The sequence below is a fragment of the Micrasema longulum genome, unplaced genomic scaffold (genome assembly GCF_059751315.1).
Source record: "Micrasema longulum isolate JH-2025_06_02 unplaced genomic scaffold, ASM5975131v1 h1tg000305l, whole genome shotgun sequence".
Taxonomy (NCBI): Eukaryota; Metazoa; Arthropoda; class Insecta; order Trichoptera; family Brachycentridae; genus Micrasema; species Micrasema longulum.
In genome coordinates, this window is record NW_028277509.1 from 118,466 (window position 1) to 138,371 (window position 19,906).

At 32.2% G+C, this 19,906-nt stretch overlaps 1 protein-coding gene across 16 annotated transcripts in view; it reads left to right on the forward strand.

Annotated features, from left to right (window-relative positions):
- The window catches only part of CLIP-190 (Cytoplasmic linker protein 190), a 145,841-nt gene that overhangs the window by 32,512 nt on the left and 93,423 nt on the right, over positions 1-19,906 (forward strand). For 3 of the 16 annotated variants that reach the window (XM_088224678.1, XM_088224683.1, XM_088224681.1), the window contains exon 1: positions 16,029-16,291. The exons of 10 other annotated variants lie outside the window; for them this stretch is intronic. In XM_088224678.1, coding sequence (XP_088080804.1) covers positions 16,243-16,291 — 49 coding nt within the window. In that variant the 5' untranslated portion in view covers positions 16,029-16,242. Of the gene's footprint in view, positions 1-16,000; positions 16,292-19,906 lie in introns of those variants that run through there. 3 more of the 16 variants (XM_088224682.1, XM_088224684.1, XM_088224679.1) reach the window with 2 other exon arrangements.

Below are 19,906 nucleotides of genomic sequence, written 5' to 3' on the forward strand. Positions count from 1 at the left end.
ACAAAACTAAATAAAAGACAACATTTTCAAAAGATGTTAAAAATATTATCATGAACAAGTATGAATAAGAATTGATTTTTTTTGTCCTAGCTTTAATTTTATTTAGTTGTAAATAATTTCATTTTGTAACTGTATTTATTATAAGATAATGTGTTTATCATTGTTGGCATGGACTGTATAAGTCCGTCATTAAATAAATCAATATTTTGTTAAATGAATGTAATAATCCGTTAGGGTTTATAAATTAATTTAAAACAAAATCAAAACATATTTTATTTAGAAACATTTTTTCACGCACACATAAGCAAAGGTTTATTAAAGATTTTTTTTTTTTTTTTAAACTTTACATGACCTTAATGCATTGTCTTTAAATGTACCGATTTCGAGAGTAACACACTTTTCTTCTGATCCATTTGTTTCATAGTATACTTGTATTTCCGAGTATCTATTAATATACGTTTTAATTTTTAAACAATATCTTCGTAAGTAATGTGTGTAATAATATAAGTCATTTAAGAGTATTCTAATATATCGTAGCTGCATGGGTATCCGTTTCCAAACCCACATACCTGCATCAATACGATGTATGTAAGCGTAAATATAAAACAATGCAACATTAAATATTAGTTTAGTATTTGAAAAGTCTGAGAGAAAGTAGTCTATTTTCTTTTTGCGCTATGATTTTCTCGACAATAATTACTTATTCTCTTTGTAACCCTTTATCATTAGTCATTGCTTTCTCTCCTTTCTAGACCCAATGCTTACCTTTTTCTAGTATTATTCCCTCGCTTCGTTGAAGCACATAATAAGAATGACTTAGACCAGAGCTTGTTGGTTTTGGTGTCCGTTGACTCCCTTTGATCACCTTTTTAATGATACGTGGGCATTCGTTGCCTTTGATGTTTTATCTTCTTTGTGACTCTTTTAAAAACTTGCTAATGTGTTTTTAATTACGTCGTGTGATTCGACCTTAAAAAGAGGTTGTCTTTATCTGCCAGAATAAAGATCCGATCTCAGTACAGTACCAAAACAAATAGGATCTATTTATTATTATTATTATACTCACCTACATACCTACACTTATAAATTACTTTACACTTATTTATTTATTTATACTTTTACAATTTTGTATATTTTTTTAATACAGAATAATGTTCCCACACTAGGTTGTCCCGTGCCGAGGGAAACATACATAGTATATTTTTTAAGTTCTTGGTTAAATAATATCCTTAAGTTTTCTGAAGAACCGACTTTAGTAATGAAAACTCGCCTGAATTTTTTTTGATCAATCATTCTCTGATTATCGAGAATTCGAAAAAGCCTTTTTTTAATTTTTTTATTCAATAATAAAATGGCTCTTCTTTCAGTAAAACAGGCGTACATTTAAGTATAGACGTTTTCGAACTAATTTTTTTTTCTTCAAGTATCGTAAGTTTTTCATATTACAGTAATTCTAAAAAATAAAAAAATAACAATGCTTTTACTTACCGAGTTTCAATGGCAAAGCTCTGTGCAAAACATCTTAACCCAAAAGTTTTTGGGGTCGATTCCCAGTATGATAAAATGTGTGATTTACTTAAGTCTGCGTAATTTTATAAATCAATACTTGCAATAAAAATTTTGATTAAGATTTACAAATGGGATGGAGAATACCTTAAAGAAGGTAAAATGGAAGTCTAGGCATTTACAGGGCTTATGAACTGTCATGTGTGAATAATGCGACTTTGTTTCAGGTTTGAAAAAAATATAATATATAACTAACCCAAGTATCAAAGGGTATACTTTTGTACTTATCGAGTTGTGACAAAGTGTCAAAAATAATTTTAAACGGCTCTCGTATGCAAATGTTAAAATTGAAGAAAATCACATGCGTCGTTGTTCTCGATCATGACGATTTGTGTATCTAGGATTTTTTTCACCTTGCCCGTCTGATGGCAAAACGATGCATCGTTTTGCTAGTACGGCTTTATTCGGCATTCTACTCTCTGAGATCTATCATATGGTATTTAAGATTATTTTTTGCTAGGCTTCCTATTCCTAGCCAATTGTCAACTTGTAACTTTAGAAAAGTTTTGATTTAAATGCCATAAAACATTTTGACGTCGATTATCTCACTTCGAGCTTTTTTGAGATATTATACAGCGTTTCATCATCAGTCGGGCGCATAGCGTGTTTACACAAACTTATGAAAATTCCGGTGTTATAATATATCTTGATATTCATTAAAAAGGACATAATATCATATTTAGCCATATTTCAACAGAATGAGGAAGTTCAGTGGTTTTAAAAAAATATATTTTCGTGTAACGCCATGATTTCTTCAAAGTTTTGCAATTTTGAAATAACTCCGCGTGTGACGTCAAAAGTTCACTTCGATGAGTTCTGCTGAAGGGCTTCCCCCAAATCGGAAAATTGGTTGATTTAGAAAAACTTATGACGTCATTCAAAGTAGCTCATTTTTATTATTTTTGTTTACATTTTAGAAAAACTTCACCGTACAATTAATGCTCTAATTTTTACCGCGTGTATGAAAACATTTTTGTAACCAATTTCCCGTAGCACTGTACTCGGTAGGAAATACGTAATTATTATTTTTTTCCAGTTTAAGTTTATTGGTCATGTTTTAAATATGGTTATTTCATAAATCTTTCATACATAGTAGGCAGGTACATTATGTTTGCTGTTCCTTGCCGTTAAGTCGGCAAAAATATTATTACTTTTCATGTTTTAAAGGTCAATCATTAGTTTTTTTGTTTTGTATTGGTTTGCATCAGAGTTTCGCTATATTATTTACGTTCCGAAGTTCAAGTATTGTTGAGACCTAATTAGTTGTTAAAGTTTCTAGTCCTTATAAACACAAGATCATTAGAGTAATTTATTTATGTTTATTGTAATTAATTAGTATAATTTATATTATTATACATTCCTGCTACCCCGAGCAAGCGATAAGTAAAATTTTATTACCCATTATTACACTATTGTAGCATTTATGGTGCATAGTTTTTTGATGATTTATTATCTTCTGATTCTAGAGGCGCTTATATTGCTGATTGATATATTATTATGTAATAAACGCCGAATAACGCGAAGGGTTATTCAATAATTATTGTTATATAGTAGAGCAACTATTTACCAAATTGGTTCGTATAACTGCCGTATCATTTTATTGAGTTTAGTTAATATCGCAATGCGAGAACTAAAGAGCCGCATCTCCAAAAAAAAACAAAAATGACTTATGAACGCAGTTGTTTAGAGAGAGAAAAAAACATTTTAATTCTAAATGGCATTAATTGCTACTTGGCAGCAATGGTTTCCTTTAGAGTTGAGTCCATATGGTAATTTTATATCTAAAAAATAAATTAGAACCTCATGGCATTATCTGACCTTTTTAATACAAAGACGTTTTGTCTGTCCAACAAAATTTTCGGTGCTAGACTGTCTCAATTGCAGTTGTGGCTGCGTGATTTCAAAGTTGGCATAATTTTGGCACAAAAAAATATTACGGTTGTATATCAAAAAGAAAATATTATAAATAAAGTTCCTGAAACTTGTATAATAAATGAGCTTAATAATACGAGATATATTTATTATTTTATACTATTATGAATCAAAGTATATTTCGGTGTTGTTTTTTAATTAAAATAACATCATTGAATACATATTATTTTTCATAATAATTATAAGATGTTATCTTTTCATTAATACTTTTTTTTATTTAATATTTTTCATTGAATTAAATACATAAAGAAAGATATGTAGATCATTGAAAAATATAAAGTATAACACAATCTAAGTGCTACACATATGTATATCTTACAAAGTGTACTTCTTTATATGTTTTTCTTTTACGTTAGTAAACTACATATTTAATGCGTTTATACGACGTAAATAACGCTTCAATTATTAATTTGTTATTCTTAAACAGCCTAACTCTGCGTACTCTCTTCATAAATAACGCGTTGTTTAACGTACAATTAGATTTGGCAATTAACAACAATTGACTTGCATAACGTGCACTTAACATGTTCCCGTAACAGGGATGTGTGTCAATGGGACACAACTGTATCCTAAAATCCCTGTTCACAGAGTTTCAAAGGGTTTATGGGTATCCCGAGTCCATGGTTTACAGTCCCAGGGCTTAGTTGAAATCTTTTGACAAGTTGTTTTTATTTTGTGACCTGAATTCGAAGAGTGTTGGCGGAATTTGCAGTGGGTATACCAGTTTGATATCGGCCATTTTACGAGCATTATGATAATTATTTAAGAATTTATACAAAATAAACTTCTGAATTTATTTATCGAGTGATAAACTAGTGATATTAGATACTGTTTTATCAATGGAAAAAATACCTGCATATTTTCGTTTGTCGGCCTCGTGGTGTAATGGTCAGCGCGTTTGCCTACCAAGCAAGAGGTCTTTTTTTATATGGGAGTTGCATTATTTTTTACCTTGCTTATAATATACAAGGTTTATATTTCAAAAGAGGATCAGGAAGGATATAATACAGTGGGTCAATCAGAAACTTCTCAGCATTTGCTAATGTCTCCACTAGAAACCACTTAAAACTCTTCAGGAGAAGCCGGCCTGTTGGTATTAGTTTTAACAGGCCTTCCGTTCCACTAGAAGAGTGTTTGGCATTTTGTCCCCTACTTTGATTTATTTTACCAAGAGGCAAGAGGTTTTAGCGAGAGGTCTCGATTTCGATTCCTGGCGTGGTTGATACGAAATATTTATTTAAAAGAGTGTTTCCACGCCAGAATAGTTCACAGTCCCTGGACCGGTACCTGAAGCGTAAGACTAACCATCTTATTTTCATGTAACAAAAAAAATATCAAGATATGCTGCGATTGGTGTACCAATGCAGTGCCATATGCAACATTAGGTGCGGAATGGCAATTATGATTATGATGATGATATTTCCGTTTTTATGATTTACTGAAATATTTTAATATCGGGTCTATTTTTTTTGAGTCGTAAATAACCGTGTTATTCAATGTGAAACAAGTTATCGTAGAGGGGGATTCGAACCTTGGACCTCCTGATCCAGAATCTGCGTCACTACCCTAATTAAATTGTATTAGAAAAAAAATCTATCATTTTATGTAACCATATTAATTAATAAAAAATAAAAAATTCTCCGATAGCATCCGCAGTATTTTGCTTAGCTAACCAAATTGCCTCAGCGTGAAACTAATAATTATTCTTTAAGATGGGGTTTATTTTTTTTTTTTTTATTTTTTTTTTTTTGCACCACAACAGGCCAGGAGGCCTAATTACAGTGGTGAATTACATCACAGAACACCCAGGCTTGAGAAAAATCATATTTCAATTTTTTTGTGTTCTCACCGGGAATCGAACCCGGAACCTTCCGTGCGTGAGTCAAGCGTCTTGACCACTACACCACGGAGGCCGCCTAACTCCGGCCGTTTAACTCTATATAAGCTACTGACGTCACTGCGACCTATATAGATCTATTGTGACGGGTCCCCGTTAATTAATTCTCGCCCTCTAAGCCTAGGTTTAGAGCCGAAGTACTGAGGGGGGGGGTAAATCTCATCCAGAGCCTCGATTATGATGGGAAGATAAAGACGTCATACCTTCACCTTGACGGTATAGTTGAAGATAAATTCCCTCTAGCGATTATAAAGATATACTACCAACCCCCCCACCTTCAAGTTTTGGGTAGGTACATCGATATGAATCAAGGGGAAGCGTACGTCACGTACACATATCTACGCTCTAAAATGACATAGCTTCAGTGTGACGTCATAGTTGAAGATAAAAGTCTCCCGACCGACTATAAAGGTACACTACCGATACCCCCACCATCAAGTTTTGATGTAAGTACATCATTTTATACCGACGAGTCTAGAACCCCTCGATACGTTTATCTACGCATTAAAAGTGTCAAAAATTTTGTTCCACCAAGCAATTTTTCCTTTAATTAAGATTTATTAAAAAATTTAATCGTTTTGAGGTTGGCACTTTTTTTCTTAAAAGCCTATCAAAAACATGAGAGAGAAATAAGTAAGTTTTGAAGTCGAATTAAATTCCGACATAACTGTCACTGAAATAAAACGAACGCCTAGATGTAAAAGTTATATCGCTAGGTTCTCTCCTATTAACAAATAAGAGTATCTAGGCGTCAGACACAGATTATATGCGTCAGAAAGTTACCACTCTAAAAAAATTATTTATTTATAATATTTTTTCCATCTGTTATACTATCTTTCCGAGTGTATGTATCGAGACGTTATAGGAGCCGGCTTTGTAGTCGATCGGTAGATACATACAGACGATCGTTAAGTGTACCGTCCAGGTGATTTCCAAAAGTCATGCAAAATTCATGTTCAAGCGAGCATTTTTTGCTTGAATTGGGATTTATTGGAGTTTATAATCGCTTTGAAGTGAGCACTTTTTATTACAGAAGCCTATTTAACATATAAATAAGTACTATTTTAAATGTTAATGACGTAAGGAACGCGGACTAATTTTTTGCAGTCATTCCATTGGCTTGTTTCGATCATATGATGTCGATATGACAAGTAGGTAGAACATACCGAGGTAAGATACAGATAGTACAGAAGTTAAGTATACCGCCTCGATATATACAGATAAAGATAGCGTTTATAATCGAGGCACAGGTCCTTAAAGTATCGGGTAATTAGGTAGGGGGCAGGCGTTCTAACATCCTCACGCCTAACCAGTGCTCCCCTGAAGATACGGGTTCTTCTGCTTCTTCTGGGTTGTGATTTTAAAAATACATTTTTTTTCTTTTTCTCTATATCCGCTCCTTAGCGCTCCGGTGTAGTGGTCAAGACGCTTGACTCATGCACGGAAGGTTCCGGGTTCGATTCCCGGTGAGAACACAAAAATTAAAAATGTGATTTTTCTCAAGCCTGGTTGTTCTGTAATGTAATTCACCACTGTAATTGGGCCCCCTGGCCTGTTGTGGTGCAAAAAAAAAATGAAATGAAACGAAATGAAAAGCATGTGGACATCACCAAACGCCTCCAGGAGACCCTATCGCCAGCCAGCCTTCTCTCTCGCCTTCTCCCACGTCAATCCTGGTCCCTTAGTTCCGCCAAATAAAGCCGAAAGATTGTCATCGACGGCCTTTCTGGGAAGCGGGAGCCCGCAGGTGTAAAGGAGAGGTAACTTTTGTTAAGGTTTTTTTTTAAAGTAGAAACTTGAATATTATATTTTACTACAAACGTTAACACTATCCGAAATATGCTAATTAATATTGACATTTTGTTTTTGGTGTTATTAGGATATAAATCGAATTTAATAATATTGTAATGTGATGTCCAATACTAATAACTAAACCAAGGACACTCAAACGCTTCGCCAATGAACGTCTAACTTTTTATGTGTTATAATTATCTTGTCCAACTGACAGCCAATTTGCAAAATGGCGATACACTTAAATCAATATACAGATTATGTTTCTTGTCTTATTGACTTCCTTATATTGTTACAAAGGATTTATTTGTTTATCAGATTACAGAAAACCATTAGTTTGACAGTTATGTGACGTTTGATGTTAGTATCGGGATTATCTGTCTTTTTTTTCATTTTGAATTTATTTAATAGTGTTAATTTTTTTACTTTTTCGGTGGCGCCACTTGTACTATGAGTCAGTAAATAAATTATAATTGCAGTCGAATGATTTCATTTCAATAAATACATATTTTTTTAAATTCTGTTATCAAATGCTGTCTGATTTACACGCCATGTAACATTCACCATTCTGCCTAAATTTGATCATCCGTATTTCTTTGATTTCAATTACATTAATGTCTACAAACATTCAAGCATCGGTGCATTCGTAAAATATTGTTGAGACTTCTGATAATTAGTTATTTAAATTTGTGGTGAAAACTAATTTAAATAATATCCTTTGATATTTTTATTTATTTTTATAATAAAAAAATAAGAGAACGGACGCAGCAAACTCCGGTGACAACTCGACGCTTTAGTTTGTTTTTGTCTAACACGCCATTTTTTAACGAAATTGAGTTAAGTGTACGAGGGTTCTGAGAAAGCCGTTATTTATAAAATTGAAATGAAAATATATTTTTTTTCAATTGTTTAATGGGTTTTTTAAAGTTGTGATCATTATTTATGCTTATTTCGTAAAAAAAAGTTTAGAACTCATCAACTTACTGCAGATTTGTGTTTTGGTCTGTTGGATTAAAACGAATTGAAGCGACGAACTGTAGTCAAGCGAAGGCCATATACTGCGGATGCTTCCTGACAGCCTTAACCGCGCTTGCCTACTTTACAAGGCATCAGGTTCTCAACGTCCTGGACGTCCACTGTTGACTGTTCGTCTGCAGTTTATGTCAGAACATCGGGACGAAAATCTAACTTAAGAGGAATTGGCAGCCGATAGGGATGCATGGTGGCTCTTTGTGGATACCACATACTCTAACTAGGGAGCGGACATGCAAAAATGATGATAATGAATATCCTTTTCCTCATTGAGTTTTTCTCGGTTATTGTGCCGTATTCGTTTTGCATTTTGGATCATGTTAGGGTATGATGATTAATGACCAGTCTTACGCTTCAGGTGCCAATCCAGGGACCATGAAATATTCCAATGTAAAAACACCTTTTCAAATAAATTCTTTTTCAACCATGTCGGGAATCGAATTCGAGACCTCAATGCAAGCATGGCAGGAAAACGCACCGACCATTGGGTGAACTAATATCTTAATTCATAATATCCTATTTTAGAATGGAATATTTATTTTATTTTTTATTTTCAACAAATACTTGACTATGGACATGATAAAAGTCGGAATAATCGGCGCGCGTGCATGAGAAGATGTATGAATGCAGATGAAGCGAGATCTGTATGCAAATATAGGGTGATGTAGCGTTCTATTCTCTCTGCCTACCCTTGCGGAGAAACGGCGTGATGTTTTTTTTAATTTTTTTAAATATTAGAATGGTAAAGAGAATAAATATTTTTTATAAAATTACGTAGCTTAAAACGTTATGACGTGTCCAATATCAGATGAATATTGAGATCAAATAAATATGCTTTACCCAATTCGGTATGTATTCAACAGTTTTCCAAGGTGGCAATGACATTTATTTATTTAATTGATCAAATTAATTACGCGCTGTGAGTAATTAATTTGATCGATTTACTAATCCTTCGTTTTATTGACAGGTTAACATTGCCAAATAATCTACATGTGTGCTATGGTCAAATTTAAATGTCCCGTAGAAATACTAGGAATAAAAAGGACGAAGCAATTCGGTTTTCGAGAAAAAAAAGGAACAACAGATGCAATAGCAAAAATGATCCAGTTTATAACTGCCCATTTGGATAGAGGTGATAAATGTATTGGTATCTTTCTCGATCTATCTAAAGCATTTGATACTATAAATCATGTTACACTTTTCCAAAAACTTAGAGGAATAGGCATCGACAATAAAGAACTAAAATTATTTCAAAGTTATATGCACGACAGAAAACAAGTTGTCAAAATAAATAATAAAATAAGTAATTATTCGTTACTCATTTAATAAGATATATACAAGAATCAAAATGATACCATTGTCGATATTCGCTAATAAGCGGAATGGGGAATGTTGTACGTAAAGTGGCCACTCAACCCAGCCAATGACAGGTCATAAGCCCTGTAAACGCTCGAATATCGATAATCCTGATTTTGAAAAAAATTCTACCTCATCTCTGTAGGAATATTGATAAAAAAATAAATAAAATAAGTGACCAAACCAATATTACCTACGGAGTACCTCAAGGTAGTATTCTAGGACCAATCTTATTCTTAATATACATAAATGATCTGTGCCATTTAAACATCGGTGGTTCTGTTATAAGTTTTGCTGATGACACCGTTCTATTTTTCAAAGATCAGACATGGAAGGAAACATATGAAAATTTCGAAAAATATCTGAATATAGTAAAGGCATGGCTAGATACTAATTACTTAACTCTTAATAAATCTAAAACTAACTTCATTCCATTTCAAATCAGTTCTAGAACCTATTCACAAAATGCTTATTTTAACATCAAACTACATAATAATAATTGTCTTCAAAGTGCTCATTGTAATTGCCCAATACTGGATAGGACAGACAATGTCAAATACTTAGGAGTAATTATTGATATAAATTTAAAGTGGAAACAGCAGATTGAAAATGTTACTAATAAACTTAAGAAATTAACGTATATATTCAAAACCATTCGAAATATAATTAATGTACAGGAACTTTTAAATATTTATTTTGCATTGTGCCAATAAATTTTGGAGTACGGTATAATCGGTTGGGGTGGTGCGAGTGACACAGTTTTAAATAGTGTATTTGTTGCACAAAAATCCATCATTAAAATAATACTCAGAGTCCCGATACAGACATCTACTGAAGAAATATTCCATAAATCATAACTTATGACACCAAAACAAGTATACGCCAAAACAATACTCACTTATAGATTCAAAAACTACTCTTACTCAAATGAAAGACATAACCCCCACAATACATCACATACAAATAATATAATCACTAGATCATCAACACATAAACAACTTAAACAAATACAAACTAATACCACTTTCGGACAAAGGGATTTTGAGTATTATTCATTTAAAATCTATAACCTACTTCCACTATCTATTAAAACAATTAGTAACGAGAAAATGTTTTAAAGGGCTATAAAAAATGGATAGTGGAGCTAGGTAGAAGTAAAATGGATTGTCTCATTTGCCCAAACCAATATTGAATCAACTGCTCCACAAGAGGTATAGCTTATGTTAGGTTTTTGTTATTTTTATTGTGCGTTTTGTAATATGAATAATATTGATGTACATATATACCTAGTTTTTAAAACTGTGAATATTTTGTTGACTATCTCTGTTTATTAAGTTAGTCTTCTTTGTTTATTCTCAAACGTAAAAACATTTTTAAAAAGTATATTGTTAAGTGTCCTCGGCACGGGTAGGTGAGGTAGTAGTGAGGTCACATTATTTTTATTATTAATTAAAGTTTGTAACATAAAAATATAAATAAATAAATAAAAGGAAAAAACCCATCCCCCTAATTTTATCGTGCCGGGTGGATAGGGACGGTACATCTGAAATTGGCCAATGGTCGCAACTCGACCTCGTGTTAATATATTATATTTGCTTGCGGAATTATTGTTACTTTTTTTATAGGCACATTGTAAAGTACCGTTTACATGAGGACAATACAATAAATGGGACAACATTGTCTTATCCCAGCTCTGTACACAGCGTCCACCACGCAGGACAGAACGCTGGGACAATAAGAATTCCAGCCGTAATTTACACATGTGCGCTGCAAAAATGAATGCACGATATTTGCTATAAGTGAGTTCGCGAAAAATGTTATTTCTTGAACAATATTTCGATTTTGTCCAAATTTTTGTATACAAGAACTAGATTTCTTGTATACAAGAATTCTCTTCTAACAGCTCCCTAGAAGGTTGAATCCATTTACAGCTCTATAGAGGATTGAATCCGCTCCCTAGAGGGTTGAATCCAGTTTTTGTCTACAAGTTTTCGACTAACTAAAAATATTGCTGATAAAAATCCACCTGGTCTAACATAAAAAAATGTTTTCAGGCGTTGCCTAGTATGTAGGTGAAATAATTAAATCAGATTAATCTCACCCGCATCAATAAAGGTTTCAGCCCTTTAACTTCGCAAACACCAACAGACGGAAAAAAATAAGGAATATAGATGTTTAAATATAGGCAGAATGGTAAATGTCACATAGTGTGTAAAATGGCCTCTTAAACCAACCAATGGCAGATAATGAGCCCTGTAGATGCCTAGACTTATATATTGACTTCTCTAAAATATTTTTCATCTGTGTTGTAATGTGTAAATATCATTTCTTTTATACTAACATTTATTGGCATTGGACGAACTAATTGATAAAAAGGCATTTTATCTGTCGACATTTTCGGCATAAAAATTGCGTGGGAGCGACACGCACGCGTCGAGCGAGTCGCTATTGGCCATACCATACATTCCGATAAACATTCCTCATGGTGAACTTGTTAAATAATCGAAATGTTTTTTTTCCAAAAATACTTTTTTAATATTTTTTTTATACATTTAATTTGGAAATGGAGTAAATCCTTCGTTTCTCGTACTATCATCCCGTCCACAAACCCCTATCCCTCCCTACAAAAAAAGAGATAAACAACGTATTTGACCAACGAAGCGATACGCAACGGACGCGGATAAGAGAATCGACTGGGTAGGGTAGTATTGGTAAAAGTATGTGGAAGGGACGCTAGTCCGAGAAATTTAGGATTTACTTTTTTTTTTACTTTGTAAAAAAAAACTTGGACTTATAAAAAAAGGTTACTGTGGGGAATGTTCCTCTAAAGTTTCGCGGTCTGGCCTTGTAACACCGTGTATAAGTGTATTATTTATATTTTTAAGTGTATTTAAGTGTTTTAGTTTTGTTATTTTAGGGTAAAACAGTTCCGGTAGGGCTGTCATGCGAATCACCTTTTTGCATGTTTCTCAGCGATACGATATAAAAACAACACCAAATAAAAACTGAATGTTTAGAACTCCATAAACTAAAAGATAAGTTCCTAAGTCCTTTTTTTACATCACGCGTTTTGTCTTACAAGGACATTTTCAGACTCCAGAAGTTTAAAAAACAAACGTTTATATAATTGACATAGTTGCAAAAAATTTGAGATCGAATAAATACTGAATAACTTATTTGGTATAAATTTTGTATTTACCATTCATAAATTTTTATTTATTTTCATCGTTAATTTTGGGATATCGCCGGCGGCGTTCGATGCCTTCGCTTTTTGATATTTCTGATTTTCGACTAGACAGGAGTGGACTTAAGAAAATATTGTAAGGAAATAAAGGAGTCTAGTTTTAAAGATCTACCTATTTCACACTACGCTTCCCACCCTTACATGACAAAAAGACTTGATTTATTAGCTCTAAATGAGGGTATTAGAAGCAAACTTACAAATCTCCACCAAAAACGGAAAATTAGTTATCGATGCCAAAATAAACATAAAAACCTACCTACCTAAATAATAGTGTAATTCAAAACCGTCTCTAATTCTTGCAAAAACAGATTTCAATTATACTACTTGACACCGCAAACTTAGTATTCTCCATTGAGTTCGTATAATTTGAAATCTCACGATTCTTTTTTAAAATTGTTTCGCAAGTATCTCAGTAACTCCTTCAATGGAGATTTCTGAGTTTGCTTCTAAAATTCATCAGTTAATTATACCTTGGTGAAAAAGATTGTATAGCTTTAATACCGGTGATTAGAAAAAATAAGTGGTTAAAAACAATGTTTTTTTTATTTATTTTATTCAATATTTTAATCTTATTATTGCCGAACCATCATTTTCAAAGCGCGAAACCCGTGGGCTTTATGTCACGTTTTGGTGCTTTACTGAAAATTATATGCAACAAAACTGCCGGTCTGCATTATTGGATTCTAGAAATGGAAAGAAAAAAATATTTACGGCGGACGAGTGTGTCAACAAAAACGAATGTCATAGATAAATTCCAATGTGTCTACGCATAACGGATTTTTTAATTAATGACTAGAAGGAATGTGTAATGAATAAGTCCTGCGCTTACATCGGCGTCTAGTTTAATCATTAATCGTTACATAAGTAATTATCGTGACATTCCCACATTCATTATCTAGAATCCGCCGTACATTGTGCTCAACAATAGTCATCAAATCTATATTAGGCATTTGCTGAGGAATTTCGATAACTATTTCATTAATTTAATGAAGAAATCCATTCTCGTTACACTTATGTTACTCCTATTTCGTGTAGCCCACGTATTTTTTAAAGTCTTTGTATTCCATTGTTTTATATTTCTTGTCAGTTACTGTTTGATGTCGTCATGTAAATATTTCTCATTCTTGCTTGATATCACCGTGATATTTAAGTTTTGTCTAATTTATAGGCCGAACCCCTCGTGTTTACAAATTACTCAAGAGTTGCGTAATGTGCCCGATTAGATACTATATAAAGCTAGATTTGGTACGTTTGATTAGCACAGCCTTTGGGAGCATAAACATTTTAGTATATTTTTGGGCTCATAAAATGGCGTTTGTTTTGATCAATAACAAAATGATAATACACATTTCGGATTCCTCTAACCGTACAATTGTTATTATAAAAACGTTTTCATAAATTATATCACAAATGTTTATATTTCCTCTCGGGTCTTATGTACAGTTTTGTGCCTGTTTTCTAAGGACTATCCTTAAGGCTGTAGTCTGGTTAAAAGCGCGCAAAATGAGGAAATCATACGATTTTGCCATTTTAAAAAGATTTATTTTTTTTACCGCGCAATAATAAAAAAACATAAATTAGATAAAAACAATATTTTGTAAAGGTATTTCTGTTAAAAAATAGACTTAAAAGTTTTACGTAACTAAAATAAAATTACTCTTATTGTTTAAAATTGAATATTACAACTAGATGTATCTTCTTTTTTAAATAAAGAGAATACGATTCTATAAAAAATGGTTTCAACTAAAATATTTCAATACATATATTTTTTTCAAAGTATTACCGAAGGCATAATTTTACGTAGAAATAAAGAAAAATATCACACAAATGTATGTAATTTAAAATGCTTGTATTTCTTTTCAAAAACAAAAAATCAAAATTTTGCTTCGGCCACTTTCATGTTCAAATTATTATCTTCAAATTATTACATCAAATTTTAGTTAAATACTTAGCCTTTATTGAGATCCCAGATACCTAAGTTTAGTCTAAATTTGAAATGGCGTAATCTGCCGGTCTAAAAGTAATTATATTTTAGATACATAAAACTTTTTTAACAGAAATACCTTTAAAAATTATTGTTTTTATCTAATTTATGTTTTTTTATTTTTTTATTATTGCGCGATAAAAAAAAAACATTCGTTTTAAAATGACAAATTCGTATGATTTCCTCATTTTGTGTGCGTTTTACCAGACTACAGCCTTAACAATATTACTAACCCTTTATTTGTTTTTCGTAAGTTTATTTTACTGGCATTAACGCTATAGCGCAGAAATTTGTATCAATCTGGTTCTAATAATCCTCTTAAAAAAATACTAATTACAGTCATTTATACTTATGCAACTTTCCCCATTTAATAATAAGTACTAACTATAGTATATCACATGTATGGCCAGATGCGGGAGTTAATTATAATTTAAATACTGTGTTAATTGAAAGTATTTCTCACTGTACTCTCATTGTAACTTCAATACAGTGCAAGTAGTTACACTATGAATTTTGTGATCAAATTGGTTTTCTAAATTTGTCAAATCAGAGAGAGAAAACATTTTAGAGAAGAAAATGTGGTTGTCGGGACATTTACGGGGCTTATGACCTGTCGTTGGCTAGTTTAAGTGGCCACTTTAAAATAACTGAAACCTTTATCGATGTGGGTGAGATTCATATGGCTGATTTTTTTCACTTACTAAGCAATACCTGAAAACACCTTATTAACTTTATGCTTCTTAAACCAGTTACTTTTACCAACAGTTTCAATTGGTTTTCATATGTATTATTAACTCCTCGCCGGATACAGCAGTTAATAAATCTCTCATTGCAACCCCCTCACTAATTATTTGTCTCGTGGTGTAGTCATATGCCGTATTTTTTTGTTTCTACAAAAAAAACGCCCTCTGACCTAATCAACACCATGTTTACTAAAGTATATCATCATATCATCAACAAAACACCTTTATAAAACGCCTGACAACATCACCGTTTTGATCCGATCCAATTCTCGCGCCAGTCCGCCGACGCCCCGAGTAAAAATATCGCATCAACGTTTTGATACGATTTTTCCACGCAGGCTCAACGAATGATTTTCCTTACCAATTGGTCGATTTTCCCCCGTGTTTACCTTCAACGCGTGTCCGTGTAGCCTAATCCTACACGCCGCCTTCGCCGCGCGGCTATCGGACCCTATGACACTTCACCGGGCGAGCTCAGTCCTCAGTTCAGTTCCGATCGTCGCAAGAGAAACATCTTGCACCACGCACCCGATTAACCGCACGTGCGTGAAAAAAAATAACCAACGACATTTCGAAATCAAAAGTGCGACGTCATTAGACGAGATTTTTTAGTACGTAAAAATAAATTCAGCGATTCAGAAATTTCAGGGAATCCTGAAAATAAAATTCTCGAAAGCGTGTATTTTTCGGCGTCGCGATGCCGGCAGTAGCAGCGTGTCCAACCGGCGCTTCTCGCCCTTACTCAGGTGAATTATCATTATAATTGTTTTTTTTTGTAATTTCTTCGCACCTTCGCACTTAATTTAATGTATTAAGTTTTTTTAAATCATGTTTGAGATAAGTATGCAGTTTTGTTCACATTTTTTGCTCTATTTATTACTTTACTATAGTAATTCAATAATTAAATACCGCTTAATGGTATAACAACACTTAAAAATAGTTAAAAACTTTTAATTTTTATTTTTGCTATTATTGAATTATGTACGTGTTTCCACTTTCCATTATGTTGTATCCCAACTCAACACAGGGCCCTTAGCCTCATAGAGTTTGGTATATATTATAATTGTATTTTTTGGAATATGTATGTATTTGTATGAATAAATTATTTACTGTATTGTTAGGACTTATTACACTAATGCATTTACATTATAAATATTATTAGTGCATTACATAAAAATAACCCAAACGTCTAGGTTACGCCAAACTTAAAAAACAAAAAAATTAAAACAGAAGATTCTAACATCAAATGCTCATATCTCTAAAATGTGTTTTTTTACTTAATGCACTAAAGTTTTCATGGTGCGACTTGTGTTTTATTTGTAATTGTGCTTATATTTCATGCATTTTAGTCAGGCTCAGTCTATTCAGTGTGTCAAAAATATTTTTTGATTATTCGCTCTTTTATCGCGTTTATTGGGGTTTTCCTCAATTCTTGACGTAAGTCTATTACATAGCTAAAAAATTTCACTACGTAATTACTAATCAGCCTCGGGGTTATCTATTTTAAATCATTATTTTTGTATACTCAGGAATTGTATTTAAATAACAAAGTATTTTTATTTAATTATGTCTTATGCATGTTGAATAATAACCGAACGAACGTTATTTCAAGTGCCCGAATCTCAAATTAAATTTTGTGTACTTCAGTCGACGTAACTGAGAATTCACCTGTCAATTATCATTAATGAAATCATCGTTTTACAAGCGCAAAAACAACTCAGATCTGCTTTTAAGAGCTTTGAATTTTTGTTTTGCGAAAAAATAATTGAATAGACCAGTGTTTTTTATACTTTGCGAATAAACCTTATTTTACCAATCCTAGCACAATGTCAGCTATTTCATAATAAAATATTATAAAAATTTATTTTATTTTCCCAATATTTGAAGAAATATATTTTTTTAAATCTTGGTTTTGATGCCTATCAAAATTTTGTTTATTTGTTTTACTTTTCGTACATATATAATTATACGTTATTATTTCCAAAAGGAAATTTCTTCAAAACAACCAACCATATGCGGATCTTTGAATCGAGATCAAAGTACATAAATTATCCATCCTTTTCACAAATGCCACAAAACACGATTTATAGTAATGCTCTTTCCAAAAAATATGTTTATGCGTTTGTTATTTTTTATTATGCCGATTTTGTTGTAAACAATTGCGAACAAATACTATAACCTGTTTTCAAAAAAGTATTCGCCGTGTAAGTATTAAAAATAAATCTTCTGATTTAGGTTAACGTAAAATTTCGCCCAAAAAAACCTAATTAATCTTCACTTATGGTATCCATAGATTACACTCTTTTTCGTCTAAACTAACACTCAAAGTAGATATTTTATGGTGTGAATTACTTCTACACTCAACCCTTAGGAAATTTTCTTGTTACATATGTATATGTAGAGTTAGCAATAAATCAAGCCGCTATTTCTATGCAATTCAGAAGAAAACATGTCAATTATCTATATTAGTTTTATATTGAAAAGAAGTTTAGAAGTGTTCTAACAAATTTTATTATTCCTGTTTGATAGACTGCAGTCATCTTGTTCAATAACAAAAATATTGTATTATTTTTTTATTTTATTTATTATATACGCCCAGGGGGCTTTTACATGACAGGTACAAAACTACAATTAAAGCGTTTCATTACAAAAGTTAATATTTAGGTCTAATAAATATGTATCTAAAAAATAGTTTTTGTCAAGCATTGATTGCGTTATGCTTTATAAATATACATAATAAAGATAAAATATTACACAAAAGTAGATAGGTACACAAATATTTTTGAAAAATAAGATTTTAGGGAAAAAAAGTAAACAATAGTAGGTATTATTCAAGTGTAGGTAAATAAAATACAAAAAATCAGTGATTTTTACAAAATTTTAATTTTATCACCATAAGAATTTTTAATCTAAAAACCGACATTGAAAAACGAAACATGTCCATTTCTCCGTACTCGTTTCCGAGCCAGTAGTCTGACGATTTATTTATTTATTTCACATAAAACTTTTTCTATTTTCTTTTCTATATGAAAACCTTACTGGGATGTCGTAAAACCCGTGTCGAGGCATATATTTACATTATTTTTATATTCTGTTCTAGTAACAGTAGTTGATATTTATAATAATAAATGCGCATACATAAACATACATAAATGTTTGCACATACACATATAATTCAATAGTAAAATCGATAATATTAATAATAGCAAAAAAGTAGTAATAGTCGTAATATAATACACATAGGTACTGTGCAGATATTGAGCCGAGAAGCATGCCTCCGTCGCGGGTTATTTGGCTCCTCTACACCGGCCGGCTGCCAGTCCCCCAACATACGCACAAATACGTATATACATACACGACAATGTTTTATATGATAATCAAAGAGGAAAAACCAGATGCCACAACAATTGTAGACTGCAATTTTGTACATCTATTTGGTACTTTAAACAATGATGACTTGTTAAAATATTATTTTTATAATTATAATTATAAATGCATACAAAATAAATGTCGCGAGAATCATTATACCAACTTACAGCGCTATTAGCGTGTGGTGTGGGTTGTTCTGTTTGTATATTTTCCCGTTTTTTTCCTTCCTAAAATGATTGTTTACGATCCACCCACCTGTCTTTTATTATTACAATAATAATGGTCGACTAATAACAATAATGTGACGGTTTTGCCTGGCTGATTCCGTAATTCTGTTGACGATCTCATCACGGTATAGGAAGACCACCGAGACGCCATAACGAAATTATCTCATCTCCGTCCGGAATTTTTATTGAAACGTTCGTTTATTTTATTGTCCTGTTTATTGTGCCGCTATTTTTGCAGAAATCAAAATAATTATTTATCCATTTTCGCAAAAAGATTGATTTATTACAGTCATCACTCCCACTACTGGCAGATGTTACAATGACCATAAGAAATCATTGTACTATAGTAGCTCTATTTTTTTGACGATTATAACGACTACCTACCAGTCGTAAACTTTTAATGCTTCGCTCTATAAATTCCTACTGTAATTTTATTTTCGTCTTAAAAATAATTATATTCATTCTAAATGTTATCAAATATTTGTATTTAACCACTTATCGACTTTTCTATGTCTACCGGTTTCGAGACGTACCCGTCTCTTCGTCAGGACACCAATTAAACCAACATGCAAAACCCACTTTTTTTCCTCTTTGTCTATGACTAATTTGTATCGGTAATGAGAGTTATAATAATAATTAATGTTGGACATATTATCATGAAAAGTTACATCGTTAGGCAATATAAAACCAACACGACATGCATTTTAATAAGCAACCCTTACATGCACTAATTAGATTATGAAAAAAATATTATGTTGTGGGAGA